The 18257-nt window shown below is 35.8% G+C and overlaps 1 protein-coding gene across 4 annotated transcripts in view; it reads right to left on the reverse strand.

The window, feature by feature from the left end:
* Window positions 1–2197: 2197 nt before the first annotated feature.
* Window positions 2198–18257, reverse strand: part of RBMS3 (RNA binding motif single stranded interacting protein 3) — a 750151-nt gene continuing 734091 nt past the window's right edge. For 3 of the 4 annotated variants that reach the window (XM_023207252.3, XM_023207251.3, XM_023207248.3), the window contains one exon: window positions 2207–8782. In XM_023207252.3, the coding sequence (XP_023063020.1) occupies window positions 8776–8782 (7 nt within the window). In that variant the 3' untranslated portion in view covers window positions 2207–8775. Of the gene's footprint in view, window positions 8783–18257 lie in introns of all 4 variants that reach the window. The other variant, XM_026454169.1, reaches the window with a different exon arrangement.

Below are 18257 nucleotides of genomic sequence, written 5' to 3' on the forward strand. Positions count from 1 at the left end.
CTAAATGTTATCTTCATCAGCATCAATTAAAAAAGGCATAATGGAACATAAACCTTGTTAGAACTATTGAGAATTGACAGTTCACTCAGTTCTTCTTGGAGAAAATAAATTATTAGACAGTAAAAAAATGCATAGATATGAGGTCAGAAAACCATGATTATTTTATGTACAAGGGTCACCATAATAAATGTAGTGTTTCTTCATTTCCTAGTCTTCATTCTCCTGTGTTCGTTCCTTGGAACCAAGGGCTTTTCAGCAGAAACCTCTATGAACATTTTAGGAAATTCCAAAATGTCTTGCAATTTGAAACAACATTTTTGTGCATATTGTGTGGTGGTGCAGTACTATTATTTTTTAATCCTAAATAAATAAATAAAAAAGAATTTCAACTCTAAGAAAGCTTTGATAGAACATGGGTGTAGTGTTCTGAATGTTTGTGTCTCCCGAAAATTCATACGTTGAAATACTCCTAAGGTGATGGTATGAAAAAGTGGGGCCTTTTTGACATGATTAGCTCATGAGGACTCTGCCCTCGTAAATGGAATTAGTGCCCTTATGGAAAAGGCCTGTGAGAACTTGTTTGGCCCTTCAGCCTTGTAGAGATACATAAAAGCACAATCTATGAGGAACAGGCTCTCACCAGACCCCAAAATTGCTGGTGCCTTGATCTTGGACTTTCCAGCTTCCAAAACCGTGAGCAATGAATTTCTGTTGCTTATAAATTACCCAACCCAAGGCATTTTGTTATAACAGCCCAAACAGAACAAAGGCATTGGGTAAAACTAAGCTCAAGATCTTTGTTCCTTGCTTATTTTCTTAAACTATCCAATAAATCCATTCTTCCAGTTTTCTCTAGTTTTCTCTTCTGCCAGTACAGTGTGAACTGATGTTCAGAAAGGGAAAATGTATATACACAACATATGCTTAGAGCCTGGACACCAGTTGCAGAGCTTTCTCCACACCCTCCTCTGGGTGCATGTGTGGGAAATCACCTTGATGTAGTGGTAGCTTCCAGCTACGCTATTATGCAAATTATACTGGAAGTCATAGAACAGAAAGACTCACAGACCAATAAAGATACTAGAAGCACGGGGCTTATTAAATCAATTTTAAATCCACAGAAAAGAAACAAGGTGAAAGTCATGGGATAAGTTGACTCATTGAGGGTAAAGTGTGAGAGGGGTGGAAGGATCACACCAGCTGAATGTTCTGCAATGTTGGTATATACACTCCTTTTCCCTCTGCCACATCATCCTTCTCCAGTGATGGTGTGTTATACCAGAGTTGGGGTTTGAGCAATGAAAGAGGGGGCCAATGGAACATTCTTACTCTCTCCAAGACAACCAGGGGCAAACCACTGAAATTCACCATTTAGTTTGATGAGCTACTATGGGTACCAGAATGGAAGTCAACAAAGAGTGAGCAAATTAAGACCTAATGAATAGCGAATGCTTAATTTTCTCATATATATCTAGTGCATCACATATAGTGTTTTCTTGGTCTTTCTTTCCCTTTCTATTTTTGTTCACACTCACATGCTCTACTTAGTTTTTCTGTCTTAAGGGTCGCTCTGTTGTTTAACACATCATAGGAATTTCATGTATCCCTTTGTTTTCCTGTCTTCTACAGTAGAATGGAATATTTTTGAACAACACAGCAAATGACTATTACAGAACAGGATATTATTGGCTGTTAAATATGAGCTCCAAGTTTGCCTGGATGACTCTGGCCCAGAAAAAGAGAGTTTCTTTTTATGTGCTTAGCAGAGTCTTCTGTAACTTGAGGAACAGATACTTCTGATTTTGGTTGACCTGGATTTAATCCTTGCAGGGATACAAGCCATAGGTGTCAAATGAAACTGGCCTTCATCCAAGATTCATCAAATAGTTGGCAGATGTTAGGCATATTTGGAGATAGGAGTTCTGTGGTCTCTAAATCCCTAAACTTGAGAATGAGGAAGATTGTGGGAGTCCCTGGGAAGACCTAAATGGTCCTCTCTTTCTAAATTCCCCTAAACAGTGCCTTTCTCGGGTCCCCTTGGCATGTATTCAATGTTCCCTCCTCTCTCATTTTTTGTTAGCTGAGATGATTCTTTAAAAAATTCCAGCACTGTTCCAGATTAAAGGTGAACACCACTCCTTCCTAACAGCCCTCCTCCCCCAACCAGTCTCTGGATGAGTGCAGAAAAACACAACAGCCTACTCAATTGATTTTATTTTCATTTTTTATTGAAAGCTTCATCAAAGAAAACAGAAGTTTAAACCTAACATCCACTGATCTACAGAAAGCCCAAGGGATGGGGGAGATAGGTGCTCATTTGACTGTGGTACAGATGAAGAAATTAAAAATAAAACCAGAAACACCTCAGAATTACAGAAGTTTCCATGACAGTCAGAGACAGCAGTACAAAAACGCTCTTAAATAAAGTTCAAAATTGAATGATGTTTCAGAAGTTCCATGAAGTTGAATATGGACTGAAACAAGGGTTTGAAAAGAAGCTGTGTCCCATTTTTTTTAGAAACTGAATATCTCATAGCAGATACTACTACATATATTTTTTTAAATTAAGATTCCATTTTTTTCTTCTTCTTTTGAAATAAATGGAAGCATTTGTGTCCAGAATAGAGAAAACTTTTTCAAGTGTCTCTTTGAAATAATTTTTACAGTTCCTGAAAAGCAGGGAATAACTCATTTTTTTTATATATATATGAAGAGATAACATATTTGAGGGAGGAGGAAAGAACATCTTTCTCAGTAACCTAGACCAGAGGGTTTGAAACAAAATATAACATTAAAGTTACACTTTGGACATTATTTAAATTTGATGTGACCATAAAAATATCCATAGGAGTGTCAAAGTCATTCGGCCTTAATACAGTAATGCAGTCAAAATATAACGAAAACAATGCAATAGTTTTGGTCAAAGATTTAAAAATATGAATATGACTGTGCCAAGAGCTACCATTATACTCTCATTGCAGAAGTTGTGTGGATCCATGCTACTGGTTCAAATTTAGTGGAGTGAAGGAAACAAAAATAACTTTCTTTTGAGGGAAGCCGAATTCTTTGTTATGATTTTTTTCCCGTATATTCTGCAAGAATACAGCCAACTCTCAATTATTTGTGGTAAATAGGAAAACACATTATAGATAATCAAAATTTATGACATATAATGTACTGACATTAATTTTACCAATGATTTAAAACTCCCTTAAGAAATTAATACTTTATAAGAAATAAAATAATCAATTCTTATTTCCAATTGTTTGTCCCACCCTCAGAGTGACATGCTAATAAAAGGAAACAGAGCCCAAGGCCTACACGTTGAAAAGAAAAAACAAAACACACCCACAAAGTAGATAATTAGCCCTTCAAAAATTGAAAGTGATTGTATTTATGCACAACTCAGAAATTGGGGCAGTAGTAAGAAAAGCTCAAGTATGACTCAGTGGCCTAGTGGTTCTTCCTGCAGATCCAAGCTTGACTGCACCTCTCCTTCAGCTTTAAAGCTTTCTGAGTGGAAGAACATTTTCTTGATATGTTATTTTCCCTCACAAAAATAAACAGAAATGAATATTGAAAGATATTCATCCCTTTTTTGCTACAGAGAGTATCTACATGTTAGAGTATAAAGCCAATGATAAATTAATCTGGAGTGAACTCTTGTCTCTCACATCATATAAGGTCTTTGGGGTCACTTGGGCATTTAGCGTTTAGTTTTTGTACTTTCCTGAACGCTATGTAATCTGCAAAGGACAGCCATGACCAAGAGCATTTGGGATTAAAGGACCAATTTCATACTTAAGAATGTTTGGTAGGAAATGTTAAACTTGAGTCAGACCCAACTGTCTTCCAATGCCACAGTAGATGTCATTTGTAAAACAAATTGATTCATTAATGAAATCCCATTATCACTTGCCACAGGAAGGGTAGAGTGTACAGAATCAATGAGCCTGTTTAAATTCTGTCAATCCCTCAGATGGAAGTGAGAGGCTGTCAGTCCCAGTAAGTTCAAACTTTTGAAGCGTGTCAGCTACAATAACATGAAAGACAAAATCTCATCCTTTACTTTTTACTGAAGACAAAGTAATATAGATCAAGGTTCTGTGACATGTTTAAGCTTTATTATAGTGCATGATTCCTCAAATGTGCTGAATGTTATACATGTACATAAATATTGTCCCTTTACTTGACTTCAAATCATATAAAAAACATGTATTACTGAAACCCACTTGAGAATTTCTCTCTGCTTATCAGCTCATCTGCAGTGGTTCATGCACTCAAATTAAGAATGAAAATGAATTGCCAAATGTATTTTAATCTCCTATTAACATCATAATCTGTCTAGACAGTCTATCGAAACTTCTCCTCAATCGTGAAGATGACTGCAAGAGTCCTAATTAAATCAAATTTCACTTTTCATTAATAGGGATTTTAGGCCACTGTCAAAAAAAAAAAAAAAAAAAAAAAAAAAAAGAAGGTATTTAGCAAATATCCCAATTATTTAAATAAAGAGTTTTCTTTGGAGAAAAAAACAATTAGTTTTCTGGGGTCATACATAAATTGAAAGTAGTTTTAAAGCACTTTGCAAGGGGTCCAAAGATGTATTTTTAGGCATAGTAAAATAAAGTGAACTTCCTGCTTTAAACAGCCTTCTTCGGTTGTCAGTCTTATATCTCTAATGGGAGAGATTTTAACACCGTGCAGTTTTTCATTAGAAGGGGGTGGAAGTGAGTCATATGCTTTCAAATGTGACAGATCTGCTAAGGTCACAGGAATAAGTAATTCAAGTGAAATATGGAGGTAACGTTCTGAAATGTTGAAATCTACCAAGGAAACAAACTAATCCTGGCAAAACTAGAGTCAGGTAAGGATTTTTTTAAGAGTACTGTGACATTTGCAATATTCAAAACATGTCAGCATTCAAGGACAAACTGTCATCAGCACCTGCCAGTATTACCTTCAGTTCACTTGGGCTCATTATGTTGTCTTTAGAAGACATGGCCACGTATTGGGGAGCTCCCAGTTACCATGCACACTTTGCCTCTCTTGACAACACCTTATCATTATTAAAAGAGAACTCACTCTTGCACTGACCATGAAACTAGAATTTAGATGAGATAGTGTTTCTCTCATTTGGATTGTGGCTTCAGTTTGTTTCCTGATGTTTAAGCTAAATCTTGGCATTAAAGTCAAAAGGAAAAATGGAAACATCCAAATAAATGCTTGAAAATCTGGTGGACCAGAATGCATGGAAAATTAACTTCAACTTAAAAAAAAAAAATTATAGTCCTAATTAGGATGGGCAACAAAGACTCTATTTCAAAAAAAAAAGAAAAAATCACTACAATATATTTTGTTGATTAAATTTGAATTCTGCTGTCTGTATATATTGAAAACTTATTTTGGTTTATTATCACACAATGTAATGCTGCTTACCTGTTGATGCTTTTTTTCTCTCTCCCAGACTTGGCTCTTCAAAACAAGTCTTAGGTAAGACAACAGACAAAGCAGGGCAAATTTGAGTATGTGCCGTTGTTTTCCTTCTATTTTTTTTCTTTTTGGTTTGAAAACATATATTTTATAGAATGGCATGATATAAACTATCCAAACACAGAACACACATGAACACATCAAATGACAGGTCATTTCCTTTTGCAGAAAGTGGCTTAAAAAATTGATATTGAAATTTCATAGTTGAAAAAAATATTTCTGAATGTACAAATAAAGCAGCAGTTTTGAATAGAAACAGGAAGTTACCTAGGCACATTCATTAGCCACATGGTAGCTACCTCTTAGCCTCATTGTTGATTGTGTAAATGAGACTTTCTTTGTATCACATTAATACATGTTTTTGGTTATTTTTTCACAGAAATGAAAGAAAGTATGTTGGTTTCATATTCAAATGAATTATGCCCAGGATAATCCTTATTTATACAAAGAGTTTAGAGAGTGAAAAAGAGAAACAGAAAATATGGTTCCCATACATGTCTTTTTGTACCCCAAAAAACTTTGGGGCCCACTTTTCAAAGATAAAAACTTAAGTGCCACCTTTATAACGCATGGGAAGCTGAAGGATGGAACAAAAGACAGTATAAATCTAGCATTTTCTCTAAAGCATGAAAAACCATAATGGTGGGTGTGACCAGCTGGAATTTCTCTGTAACACACACTACATTTACTTGGATACACGTTGTCTCCAATGTGACCATAAATATATGGAGTCATTCTCTGATTTGAGCTTCCAATTCATGGGGTTGCAAATAAGAGAACCAGAGTTTATATAAATAGTGGAATACTGACAATTTTACATGAGTCAACCTTATTACTCATGTTGACATAATGGGAATATGATTTACCTTTAAAACTTTTTAGTTTTTAAAAAGCCTACCCTGTTTTATAGTACACTTAAATACATTTCCCTGCTTCTTTTGGACTAAGACAGGCTCCTGTGACTTAGTTTGCGAAAAAGAGTTTCACCTATTTGATTCAAAGGATTCATTCAGAAAGCAATCTAGTGAATGCTTCACCTAACAAAATTCTATTCCATTGTCCTTAATTTCAGGTAAAACTGTAAAGCTTGAACACATATCTCATGAATTAAAAATGTAGATATATTTTACAGGTGGGTCAATTTAATTCATTTTAGACAAAGTTTTGCATCATTCTAAATGCAAGTATTTCTCCTTGGCTTACATGATTGAGCATACCTAATTCTTTTGGTTCTTATTGATATAAATCATACTGTTTCTTGATTGTCAACTAGCATTTTAAGGACTTCCCTAAATTCCACTAATAGAATTCTCATTCTTATTGGGCCTACATGCCTCAAAGAATTAAACTGAAAGAAAAAGTTCTTTCGGCAACACCAAGATATGAAAATACAATGAAAAGAGGCAAAAAGAAGATACCCCCTCCCCATTTGCAAAGCCAAGGTGACTATTCATGGTAGGTGATAACAAAGACAGAGGTGAGAAGACAAAACCCAGAGGTGTTGTAATTTAGAGGGAAGACTAATGTTACAAATACAATGATACCTTTCCAGGAGACCACTCACCGTTTCACAGAATATCACTAAGTTTTTTGACAAGTGACCTTTCAGACCAGGTTCAGAAAGTGTCTTTAGCTGAAAATTCACATAAAGAATATTCAACCTGTTAAATAAGCGTCTTGGTTTACTAGTGGCCATCAGTACAGGTTTCACTATTCAAGAGAGCTAATGAGAAACCAGAAAAGCTCACAGAATTTAAAGCCACTTGGCTCTATCAACCAGTTGATACCCAGAATTGTTCATGCTGAAACTGCTCAACACAGCAGGTACAAGCTTCTGCTATCAATGAATATACATTTAAAGAAAAGAAAGACAACGGCCCCCACCCTCTTTATTTGCACTATGTAAAACACCAGTGGAAGGTAGTTTAAACAAACAACAAAGTAAGAACTGGTCCGGCCATGTCGGTCAAATAAATTTTTTTTTGTTTTTTTTTTTTTAAAAGAAAAGAAATGAAAAACAACCTCTATCTTCTGGACTGTAATAGGGTGTCACTTCATCTTTGGTATAAAATAGGCCATCCATAGGCTGAATTTGATCACAACTAGGAAAGACTACAGAAATTGTCAACAATTTCTCTATCTATTGCTTTTTTTTTTTTTTTTTTTTCATTTTTTTTCCTTAATCTCCTTTTTTCTTTTTTTTTTTTTTTTGAGTTTTTTGCTTTTTTTTTTTTTTTTTATGCTCTTAAGCTAGGTTTTGCAATGTGACAAGCAAAGCTGACTAAAAACTTTGTAAAGCTCATAAAAAAGACTGCAGATAAAAAGCACTAGTGCTTTTGCTAGCGATCACGCTTTGTAAATTAAAAAAATCTGCATTCTGCCCCCAAACACGCATTATTTCTAATGCAGTTGTTTTTAAACCAACATTAATAACTTTACTGTAAAATGTTTTAGCCTTTTAGAATGATTCATGTCAACACTTAAGACAAAGTTCATGAAAAGTCCCAGCATTTTTCCAATTCTTGCAGTTGCCATGGTTTCTTTTATCAACAAATTTTCTTCAAATGAAGAAAAACATTTTCATTTAAACTGTACAGTTTTTTTCACCCTAAAAACTCAGTCTTAAACTTCTGTGCCAGTTAAAGCCAGCACAATATTTCAATTCTTTCTTGATTTTTGTTTTTAACAAGACGTTGACAGCTTGCCTCGAGAGCCTTTGACGTCCTTAAAATTAAGGCAATTAAGATTCAAGATAAACCTTACCTAAATATTTCTAAGAAAAAATAAAATAAAAAAACCCACTAGATTTAAACAAGAAGGGAAAAAGAGAAAGTAGCTTAATAGCTTAATTGTTGAGGAAGACAATTTGTTTCCATTTCTATTGCCCGCCTCTTGACATCAGGTTTTCTGTTAAAAAAAAAAAAAAAAAAAAAAAGGATCTACACCTTCAGGAAAATTCTGAATTCAATTCAAATGTTCATCCACATAAAATATCGACCTTCAATGTTTTGTAGTTTTTTTTTGTTTTTTTTTTTTCTCTTCTGGAATTTTTTTCTGTAGTTAAAAAAAAAGATGGCAAAAATAAATTGTCAGACCACATGAAGACCATTTGCACAGCACATAAAAACTGTTTTCATTGGGTAAGGTATAAAACTAAAAAAAAAAAAAAAAAAAAAAAAAAATGCATTCCATTGACGTCTGTGCAAACTGGAAGCCAACTTCTTGTTCAATAAAGTTTCTTCATTCAAGGCAAAGATTCAGACGGACATTCTTCAGTCCTGTTTATGGTCTGTGAAAACAATTGAATAAGAGTGGTCATTAAATTAAAGTAACTTTGAAATCACCTTCTGTGCCCTTTTCCAATGAGGCAGCTTTAAAAGATACCAAGCTTTCAACATAACACAATCACAAAAGCATCATAACATCATACTGAGTCTATGAGATTGTCAAATTTTGCCACTTTCACTTAAATACAGATTTGGGCCAGAGAGTTTGTTTACATTAAAAATCAAGGTTAATAGTTTACGTTGTAGCTCCTTATAGATCCTATGAATAATTCTGTTCCTTCAAAACTACTATAGGAATCATCACTAATTCCAGCAACATATATGAGATTCTTTACTCTGCACCCAAAATAACTGGGTTGTATGTTATCTCATGGTATTCATCACGTACATTTACATAAGGCTTATTGCCTAAGGAAATAAGTGAGACAGTTAAGAGGCCAATGCAGTTTTGTTCTCTTTTCCTCTTCCCCTTCTCTTCTTTCTTGTTCATTCCCTCTGTCAAGATTATAAGTTTGTGACAGCAGGAACTATATTTTACTTATACCTTTTGCCTTTTAGGCAGAGTGGTATATACACAATAGGTGTTTAACTAGAAAAATATCAGTTTACTATATGCCACTTTGCTTAGCTCATTTCGAATAGACTTCTGCTACTGCCCTTTCTATGTTGCAAGGTTAACCTTCCAGCAAGATGACTTTACTCTTAGCTCTTTTGCCCACAGATTAGAAGTTTGTAAAATAACTTCAGAGTTGTGCTATAGAAAGAAGGACCTTTATATTATCTGTAAGGCACATTTAGCTGAAGGCCTTTTTGTTCAGGGTATCGGATGACAGCAAAAAGTTATGCAAGTTCTTCTGATGCACAGTTGCTTAATATAGTAAGTATGACTATTACTATGTATAGTTTTACAGATTGTTTACTATACAAGATGCATGACTGAGGGAGTGGGGTCTAAATTTCAGCCCATTGTCTGTTCCCCAAGGTATGCACCCTGGAGGAGAGCTGTAACCCCAGTTCACAGTGTTTTAAACTGTGTAATGTGTAGCTTGAGACGGCCCAGAAAGGACGTAGTTTCCTAATTTGCAAAAAGCCATCATATGAGCCAGCTATGGCTATTAGGAACCTGATTAATTTCTTCCTAAAATCATGTGAGGAAAGCTACCAGTTGATATATCGAATATTCAATTTTTATCAATAGGTTAAGTCCCTAAAAATATATTTCTGTGTTACATGAGAAAGTGAGATATCTTTTGAGAAGCAAAGCAATTACAATTTTCATACTGTAGCAACAATAAGAAAAATTTTATTAGTGGTAGTCATGGGAACCATGGTTTATATTTTAACTATCTCTAGCTTTGCAAACCATAGACTTAACTCCATTTATTTCTAAAAATCTACATTACTATGGGAACAATTTTTTTTTTTCTTGGTTATATAGCTGTGAGTTGGGGGATGGTGGGGGGAGAATCTGTTCTTTGTTCCCACTCCCATCTTCTACACTCATATTATTGTGTACTGAACAGAAAATGCCTAAAACACCATGAATCTCTTTAACAGCTGCTCAGTGAATGATGTCTTATTCAGTGGACTACAGTGCATAGAAGACCTGACCCATCAAATTCAAGTACTTGATTCACTGGTCTCAGAAGCATTGATATTTATGAGCTAGGCTGGAAGTACTTTAGGTTTTATAACTGTACACAAATGCTTCCAATAGCCCTCTCCTGTAATTTGCTTGGTTCTTAAAGTGGCCCCTTTGCCACATGAAAACAAATGATGGCAAGTAGATGGTTGTACTTTACAAGTTCATGTTTGCTAGCTGAAGTTTGAAGGAAAAAGGATCTTGCCATTGAATAGAACTATATTTACTCCTGCCCATCTCCTCCGTCCTGGAATAAATGTGAATGTGCACATTTACATAATACTTATGGATTGCACTGAAATTCATAAAAATAGGGTTCTAATTTTTTTTTTAGGCTGGGATCTTTTGCAACAAGAACATGTTAAGTTGGACATTTTAGAAATAAAATGGGGTACAACTTGAAAACAGGAATTCATGTGAAGAAATAATGAGTATGGAAATCATTTGTAAATTGTAAAACACAGTGCACATACATTATTACAATATATTATAATACATAAAATGTTGTATTATTCACAAATGTAAAGGACATAATTTGCTCATCATTAATATACTGACAATGTATAGAAATTTGGTATTCATGGCAGTTCAGTTAGCCAGAGAAGATTTGAAGTATAAAAAGAACTTGCAATACCAGGGTTGAAATGAGGGCCTTCTAAAGTCAGATTAAATGTGGTAGAGTAGGAATTTCACTGAATTTAAGAATACAGAGGCATTTTGAATCCTCTCATCACTCCTCCTCCCTCAAAAAAAAGAAAAAAAAAAAAAACACAGTGGATAGATTGGAACGTAACAAACATAATCTTAGAAATCTGTTTTAGAGCAGGAGGAAGTCTTAGAGATAGCCAAATCAAGCAATATTTTCCAGAATAATTCCTGACAGACTAGCTTCATGTAATGCTATGCAAAAAGTGGGATTCTATGATCCCGATTGTGGAAAAAGTCACAGTACATTCCCACTACTGGCTAAATTAAAGAGGTAGTTAGGGTACCCATAAAGAAGGGCATGAATATTTTTAAAAAATTGTTCTTGAAAGAATATAATCTTTTACATAGGTATCCAAATTACAACATGTAGATGAAACTTTGTGAGACATCTTTAATAATTTAATTTTTCTTTTCTTTTTTTAAATTATACTTTCAGTTCTGGGGTACATGTGCAGAATGTACAGGTTTGTTACATAGGTGTATACATGCCATGGTGATTTGCAGCACCCATCATCTACATTTGGTATTTCTCCTAATGCTATACCTTCCCTAGCCCCCCACCCCCGGACAGGTCCCAGTATGTGATGCTCCCACCCCACAGTGTCCATGTTCTCATTGTTCAACTCCCACTTATGAATGAGAACATGTGGTGTTTGGTTTTCTGTTCTTGTGTTAGTTTGCTGAGAATGACGCTTTCCAGCTTCATCCATGTCCCTCCAAAGGACATGAACTCATCTTTTTCTATGGCTACATAGTATTCCATGGTATATATGTGCCACATTTTGTTTATCCAGTCTATCATTGATGGGCATTTGGGTTGGTTCCAAGTCTTTGCTATTGTGAACAGTGCCACAGTAAACATATGTGTGCATGTGTCTTTATAGTAGAATGATTTATTAATCCTTTGGGTATATACACAGCGATGGGATTGCTGGGTCAAATTGTATTTCTGGTTCTAGATCCTTGAGGAATCACCACACTGTCTTCCACAATGGTTGAACTAATTTACACTCCTACCAACAGTGTAAAAGCATTCCTATTTTTCCACATCCTCTCCAGCATCTGTTGTTTCCTGACTTTTTAATGATCGCCATTCTAACTGGTGTGAGATGGTATCTCATTGTGGTTTTGATTTGCATTTCTCTAATGACAAGTGATGATGAGCTTTTTTTTATGTTTGTTGGCTGCATAAATGTCTTCTTTTGAGAAGTGTCTGTTCATATCCTTTGCCCACTTTTTGATGGGGTTGTTTTTTTTTCTTGTAAATTTATTCAAGTTCTTTGTAGATTCTGGACATTAGCCCTTTCTTTGTCAGATGGATAGATTGCAAAAATTTTCTCCCATTCTGTAGGTTGCCTGTTCACCCTGATGATAGTTTCTTGTGCTATGCAGAAGTTCTTTAGTTTAATCAGATCCCATTTGTCTAGTTTGGCTTTTGTTGCCATTGTTTTTGGTGTTTTAATCATGAAGTTTTTGCCCATGCCTATGACCTGATTTTCTTCTAGGGTTTTTATGGTTTTAGGTCTTATGTTTAAGTCTTTAACCCATCTTGAGTTAATTTTTGTATAAGGTGTAAGGAAGGGATCCAGTTTCAGCGTTTTGCATATGGTTAGCCAGTTTTCCCAATACCATTTATTAAATAGAGAATCCTTTTCCCATTGCTTGTTTTTATCAGTTTTGTAAAATATCAGATGATTGTAGATGTGTGGTGTTATTTCTGAGGCCTCTGTTCTGTTCCATTGGTCTATATATCTGTTTTGGTACCAGTACCATGCTATTTTGGTTATGTAGCCTTGTAGTATAGTCTGAAATCAGGTAGCATGATGTCTCCAGCTTTGTTCTTTTTGCTTAGGATTGTCTTGGCTATGAGGGCTCTTTTATGGATTCATATGAAATTTAAAGTAGTTTTTTCCAATTCTATGAAGAAAGTCAATGGTAGCTTGATGGGGATAGCATTAAATCTATAAATTACTTTGGACAGTATGGCCATTTTCACATGATTATTTCAATAGATGCAATAAAGGCCTTCAACAAAGTTCAACAGCGCTTCATGCTAAAAAAAACTTAATAAACTAGGTATTGATGAAACGTATCTCAAAATAGAGCTATTTATGACACACCCACACCCAATATCATTCTGAATGGGCAAACCTGGAAGCATTTCCTTTGAAAACTGGCACAAGACAAGGATGCCCCCTCTCACTATTCCTATTCGACATAGTATTGGAAGTTCTGGCCAGAGCAATCAGGAAAGAGAAATAAATAAAGGGCAATCAATCAGGAAAAGAGGAATTCAAATTGTTTGTAGATGACATGATTGTATATTTAGAAAAGTCCATCATCTCAGCCCAAAAGCTCCATAAGCTGATAAGCAACTTCAGCAAAGTCTCAGGATACAAAATTAAGGTGCACAAATCAAAAGCATTCCTATACGCCAGTAACAGACAAACAGAGCCAAACCATGGGTGAATTTCCATTCACAATTGCTACAAAGAGAATAGAATACCTAGGAATACAACTTACAGGAGATGTGAAGGACATCTTCAGGGAGAACTACAAACCACTGCTCAAGGAATAACAGAGGACACAAACAAATGAAAAAACATTCCATGCTCATGGATAGGAAGAATTAATAATTTGATTTTAAAAAATCTTGGAGGCCAGGCATGGTGGCTCATGCCTGTAACCCCAGCACTTTGGGAGGCCAATGCAGGAGGATCGCTTGAGGCCAGGTGTTTGAGATAAGCCTGGCTAACATCACAAAATCCCATCTCTAATAAAAATACAAAAATTAGCTGGGCATGGTGGTGTATGCCTGTAATCCTAGTTACTCAGGAGGCTGAGGCAGGAAAATTGCTTGAACCGGGGAGGTGGAGGTTGCAGTGAGCTGAGATCACGCCACTACACTCCAGCCTGAGAGACAGAGTGAGACTCTGGCATGTGCTGTCTGTCTCTCTCTCTATATATACACACACACACACATATATAAATATGTGTATATATATATAATATATATACATTTATATAATATATAAAATATATACATATATAAAATATATACATATAATATATATATATAATTTAATTAAAACAATAATTTTAAAAAGCGTCTTAGAATTCCCTGAGAGGAAGGCATCACACATCCTAATCTTTCTGGAAGTAAAACATTTGCTGTATTTATCTGACGCTCCAGGAGGTCATGTCAATTAGTATTTTTATGACTTTGAAACAAGCAAACTATTTCACTTAGTTTAAACCAGTGTATGCCAACATAATTTGACCAGAAAGTACTTCCCCACCCCAACTCCAGGGCACAGTGGCAAATCCTCCCTCAGCACTAGAGACCTAATTAACACTCTTTGGAGAACACTGATGTAATCCTCCCGCTGTAGAGAAGAGTAAAATGAGGCTCCAAAGGGCTGAGTGATAACTAGGAAGTGGTAAAGGTGGAATCTGAACCAAGGACTTCTGATTCCACATATTACAATTTAACTTTGACTGAAGACATACTTTTCAGATCTAGTTATTTTTAAGGTTTCCTACATAGCACAAAGGAAAACAGATAACTTGGGTGGGAATTGGAATGCTCGTAGAATTTCCAAAATAAACCACACTTATTTCCTCCTTCTCTGATTAGAACCTGGAATCCTTCTGCATTAGTAGCCTCTTTTTATTATTATTTTAATGGTTTTTGGAGTACAAGTGGTTTTGATTACATGAATGAATTCTATAGTGATGAATTCTTAGATTTTGGTGCACCTGTCACCTGAGCAGTAAACATTATGCCCTATATGTAGTCTTCTATCCCTCAAGTAGCCTCTTTTAACAATGGGAGAAAGAAAACTCCATAAATACTAAAATGTGAAGTCTTTTGATTTACCTTGAAATGTGGAATTTGGAATATTTAATATTTGCCAACATGTATCCCAAATATAGTCCCTTAATCCATAGGCACATCATTTATATTTCTCAAACTCTTCCTTTAAACCATCTGTTGTGAAGTCTGTACTTCACAATGTCTTTAGGGTAGACAATTGTGATGTTAAATGTATGTATAATGGGTTAAGCTACTTTTCAGGAACACTGGCTGCCCTAATCAGAATTTCACACCCCACAGGAGATCAGCTAGCATTTAATGAGAAAGGCCAGAGGTTTGTACAAGTACTTAAAGCTATTGTATCTCAATTAACATAATGATTGTTAGAAATGGGCTGCCTGATGAAAGTAGTAGCATGTTAATTAGCATAATGATGCTGGAAATGAGCTGCCATTTGTGAAACTTGGAGTATTTAAGATAATGTGGATTGGTTACATTATTTTAGACATATTCTACACTTTACAAGACAAGGGAAGGATACAATAAAAATGTGGGGAAAAATCAGGCAAAACAGAAGGTGCCTAATCATAGCTACTTGGGAGGCTGAGAAGGAAGGATCACTTGAGACCAAGAGTTCGAGGTTGTAGTGAGCCACGATTGGACAACTTGCACCGCTGCACTTCAGACTAGGTGACAGAGTGAGACCCTGTCTATAATTTTTTTCAATAAAAAAGCTTTAGAAAATATTAAAAATGTGGGGAAATTTGTAGCATATGACTAACTTTAGGACGTTGTTTGAGCTTGATCTCGAAATTGGACTGTCGTTGAATAATTTTCTGGTGACTTCTGTGAGGATAACATCACCCTACCTCTAGAAAATGGTCAAAGCTAACCTGAGTGAATTTTTCATGTAAGGTAGGGTCAGGTTCTTTCTAAAAACAGAACTGGGACTTCAAGCATACAGAGCAAACTGTATAAATTGTGTTGTGTCTACTTTCTCGTCAATGCTTGTTACATATTTACAAAGTGCCTCCGTGGGTGCTCTTGCATCCCTCAAACTTTTCCCAGTGATGGTTACCAATGAAAAGAAACCGAGTTTTTATGACCCAAATGCTAAGCTGAATTACTAATGTCTTCCTTGAATGATTGTGAAGACTCGCATGTCTTACTGTGGCTAAAATTGATACAAACTTAGAGTCACATTAATTATTCCTGTTTACAAATTTACAGGAGTGATTGCCATCCACAAATTTATTTTATTTAGGTTATTCATTTGGTTTCATTCTATTTTGTGATGCTATTGTTGTTTTAAGTCAAAAACTTCTAGCACTTTGTATAATATCAAAGAAGAGAATATAAGCAGGACCTGTTAACATTTTCTCCAGGTTTAATGTCCATAGGGCAATGTAAGTGGTTTTCACATGCCACACTTTTCACATGTCACACCATTGAAATATTTTATGTTCCAAGTTACATTCACAATAATTAGATTCCTTGTCTTTCTCCAAAAATCAGGCCTTCCTGGGCTTTTAGCTCATCTGCCTCTGTTAATGGCATCAATAACTTCATTGTTTTGCTTGGAATTTTTAAGTCTTGTTTTTTTCTTTCTTTTTCTTTGGTCTCTCCCTATTAGACTTCCCTACCTCACCATCATACCCACTACCATCATACTTCAGACCTTTACCTCCTCCTGTGTGAATAATTGAAATAATAGGATTGGGGATTTTCAATGCTTCCAAGTGCCTTGTCTGCTTCAGCTGGAATCGCAGTCCTAGAACAAAGAAAATGCTGTCCAAACACCTCAGTATAACACATGATACTAGAATCTGGGTAAATTCTGCCTTTTCATACTGTTCTATTAGTCTGCCTCATGTCTCAGAGAAATACTCTGAGCTTTCCCACCTATGGACTTTGGTCAAACTGTTATTCTGCCTAGAACGTTGCTTTTTCCCATAAGACCCAGATCCAGTTGCCCAAACTTCCATTAATGTTTATCCAGCCAGAAAAGAAAAATGATGTGCATTCTATCACTGCAGTACTTTTGAGGAGAGTTCTTTTCATTTTCTTCATTGTAGTACATAGATAGCTAGAGATAGATATGGATATAGATAATTCACATGTAGATCTAAATCATGTACTGGATTGTAAGCCTTGGAGGGCAGGGATCCTGTCTCCTAGTACAGTACCTGGCATGATGCTGGTGCCACAAGTGAAGTTGGACCTGCGTATGGAGGTGATGGGGAGACTGTCACCAGAATCCATTAGAGGCAGAGATGCTCTTTTTGGATCAGGCAAAACACCTGCTTCCCCACCACATCCTACAATGACCAGACAAAGGTGACTTACACCTGGGTAAGGACAGCCTTGAGCGAGAAGAGCGCACTTGACTGGAGGTTCACAAATGGAAGCAACTAAAGCTTCTTTAATCAGGCAGGGAGAGAAGGAGATTCTGGACAGTTGCAAGAAGGGGAAAAATTTGCATTCTGAAGTTTCTGGAATCCATCCTTGAAACAGGCTCCTCTTTACCTAGCATCCATTGGTAATAGAGTCATTAATGTTTAAATCAAATCATGTCATTCCTGTTTTTTTAAAGACTTCCAAAAGTTTCCCAGCTCACTTAGAATATAACAAAGTATAATCACTGGACACAAAGCCAAGTAGCCAAGGGCCAAGACTCTATAACAGCTGGCCTGTTTGATTTATCTCCTGTTACTTTCCCCTCTAGTTCAGAACATTCATGCCTCAGGTGGCCCCTCAGGGCCTCTGAACTTCCTGTTTCATCTGCTTAAAATAATTTTTCTCCCAATCTCTCCATGATTGGCTTCTAATGGTCTTTCAGATCTGGAGACTGTATAGACAGGCTTCCTTTGATACCTAATCTTAGGTACTCGGTCACTTCGTATCAAAATAGTCTTTTAAAATAATCTGCTTTGTAGCTCTCTTTTTGATTGTTTTCTGATTGATCCATTGATTCTAAGTCTACTACCAGAAGGAAACTCCAAGAGAGTGCGGGAGGCATTGGCCTCTTTCATTAGTCTTTCCCTTGCACCTAGAATGCTGCCTGTCACACAGTAGGTGCTCAATCATTAATTGTTGATTGGATAAATGAAAGTATTTTTTTCCATTTATCTAGACATCATTAAACTGTTAGCTTGGTTCTAGAATCATTCATTTCCTTATTGTGCTTTGGCACAACCAAAGCCAGTTTCACCTACTCACTGAGTCTTGAGAGGTGTTTCTGGCAAATAGTACATTAGTGAGAGTTTTCTTAAAGAAACAGAAATAGGAGAGACTTATTATTAAAAATTTG

The sequence above is a fragment of the Piliocolobus tephrosceles genome, chromosome 2 (assembly GCF_002776525.5).
Source record: "Piliocolobus tephrosceles isolate RC106 chromosome 2, ASM277652v3, whole genome shotgun sequence".
Taxonomy (NCBI): Eukaryota; Metazoa; Chordata; class Mammalia; order Primates; family Cercopithecidae; genus Piliocolobus; species Piliocolobus tephrosceles.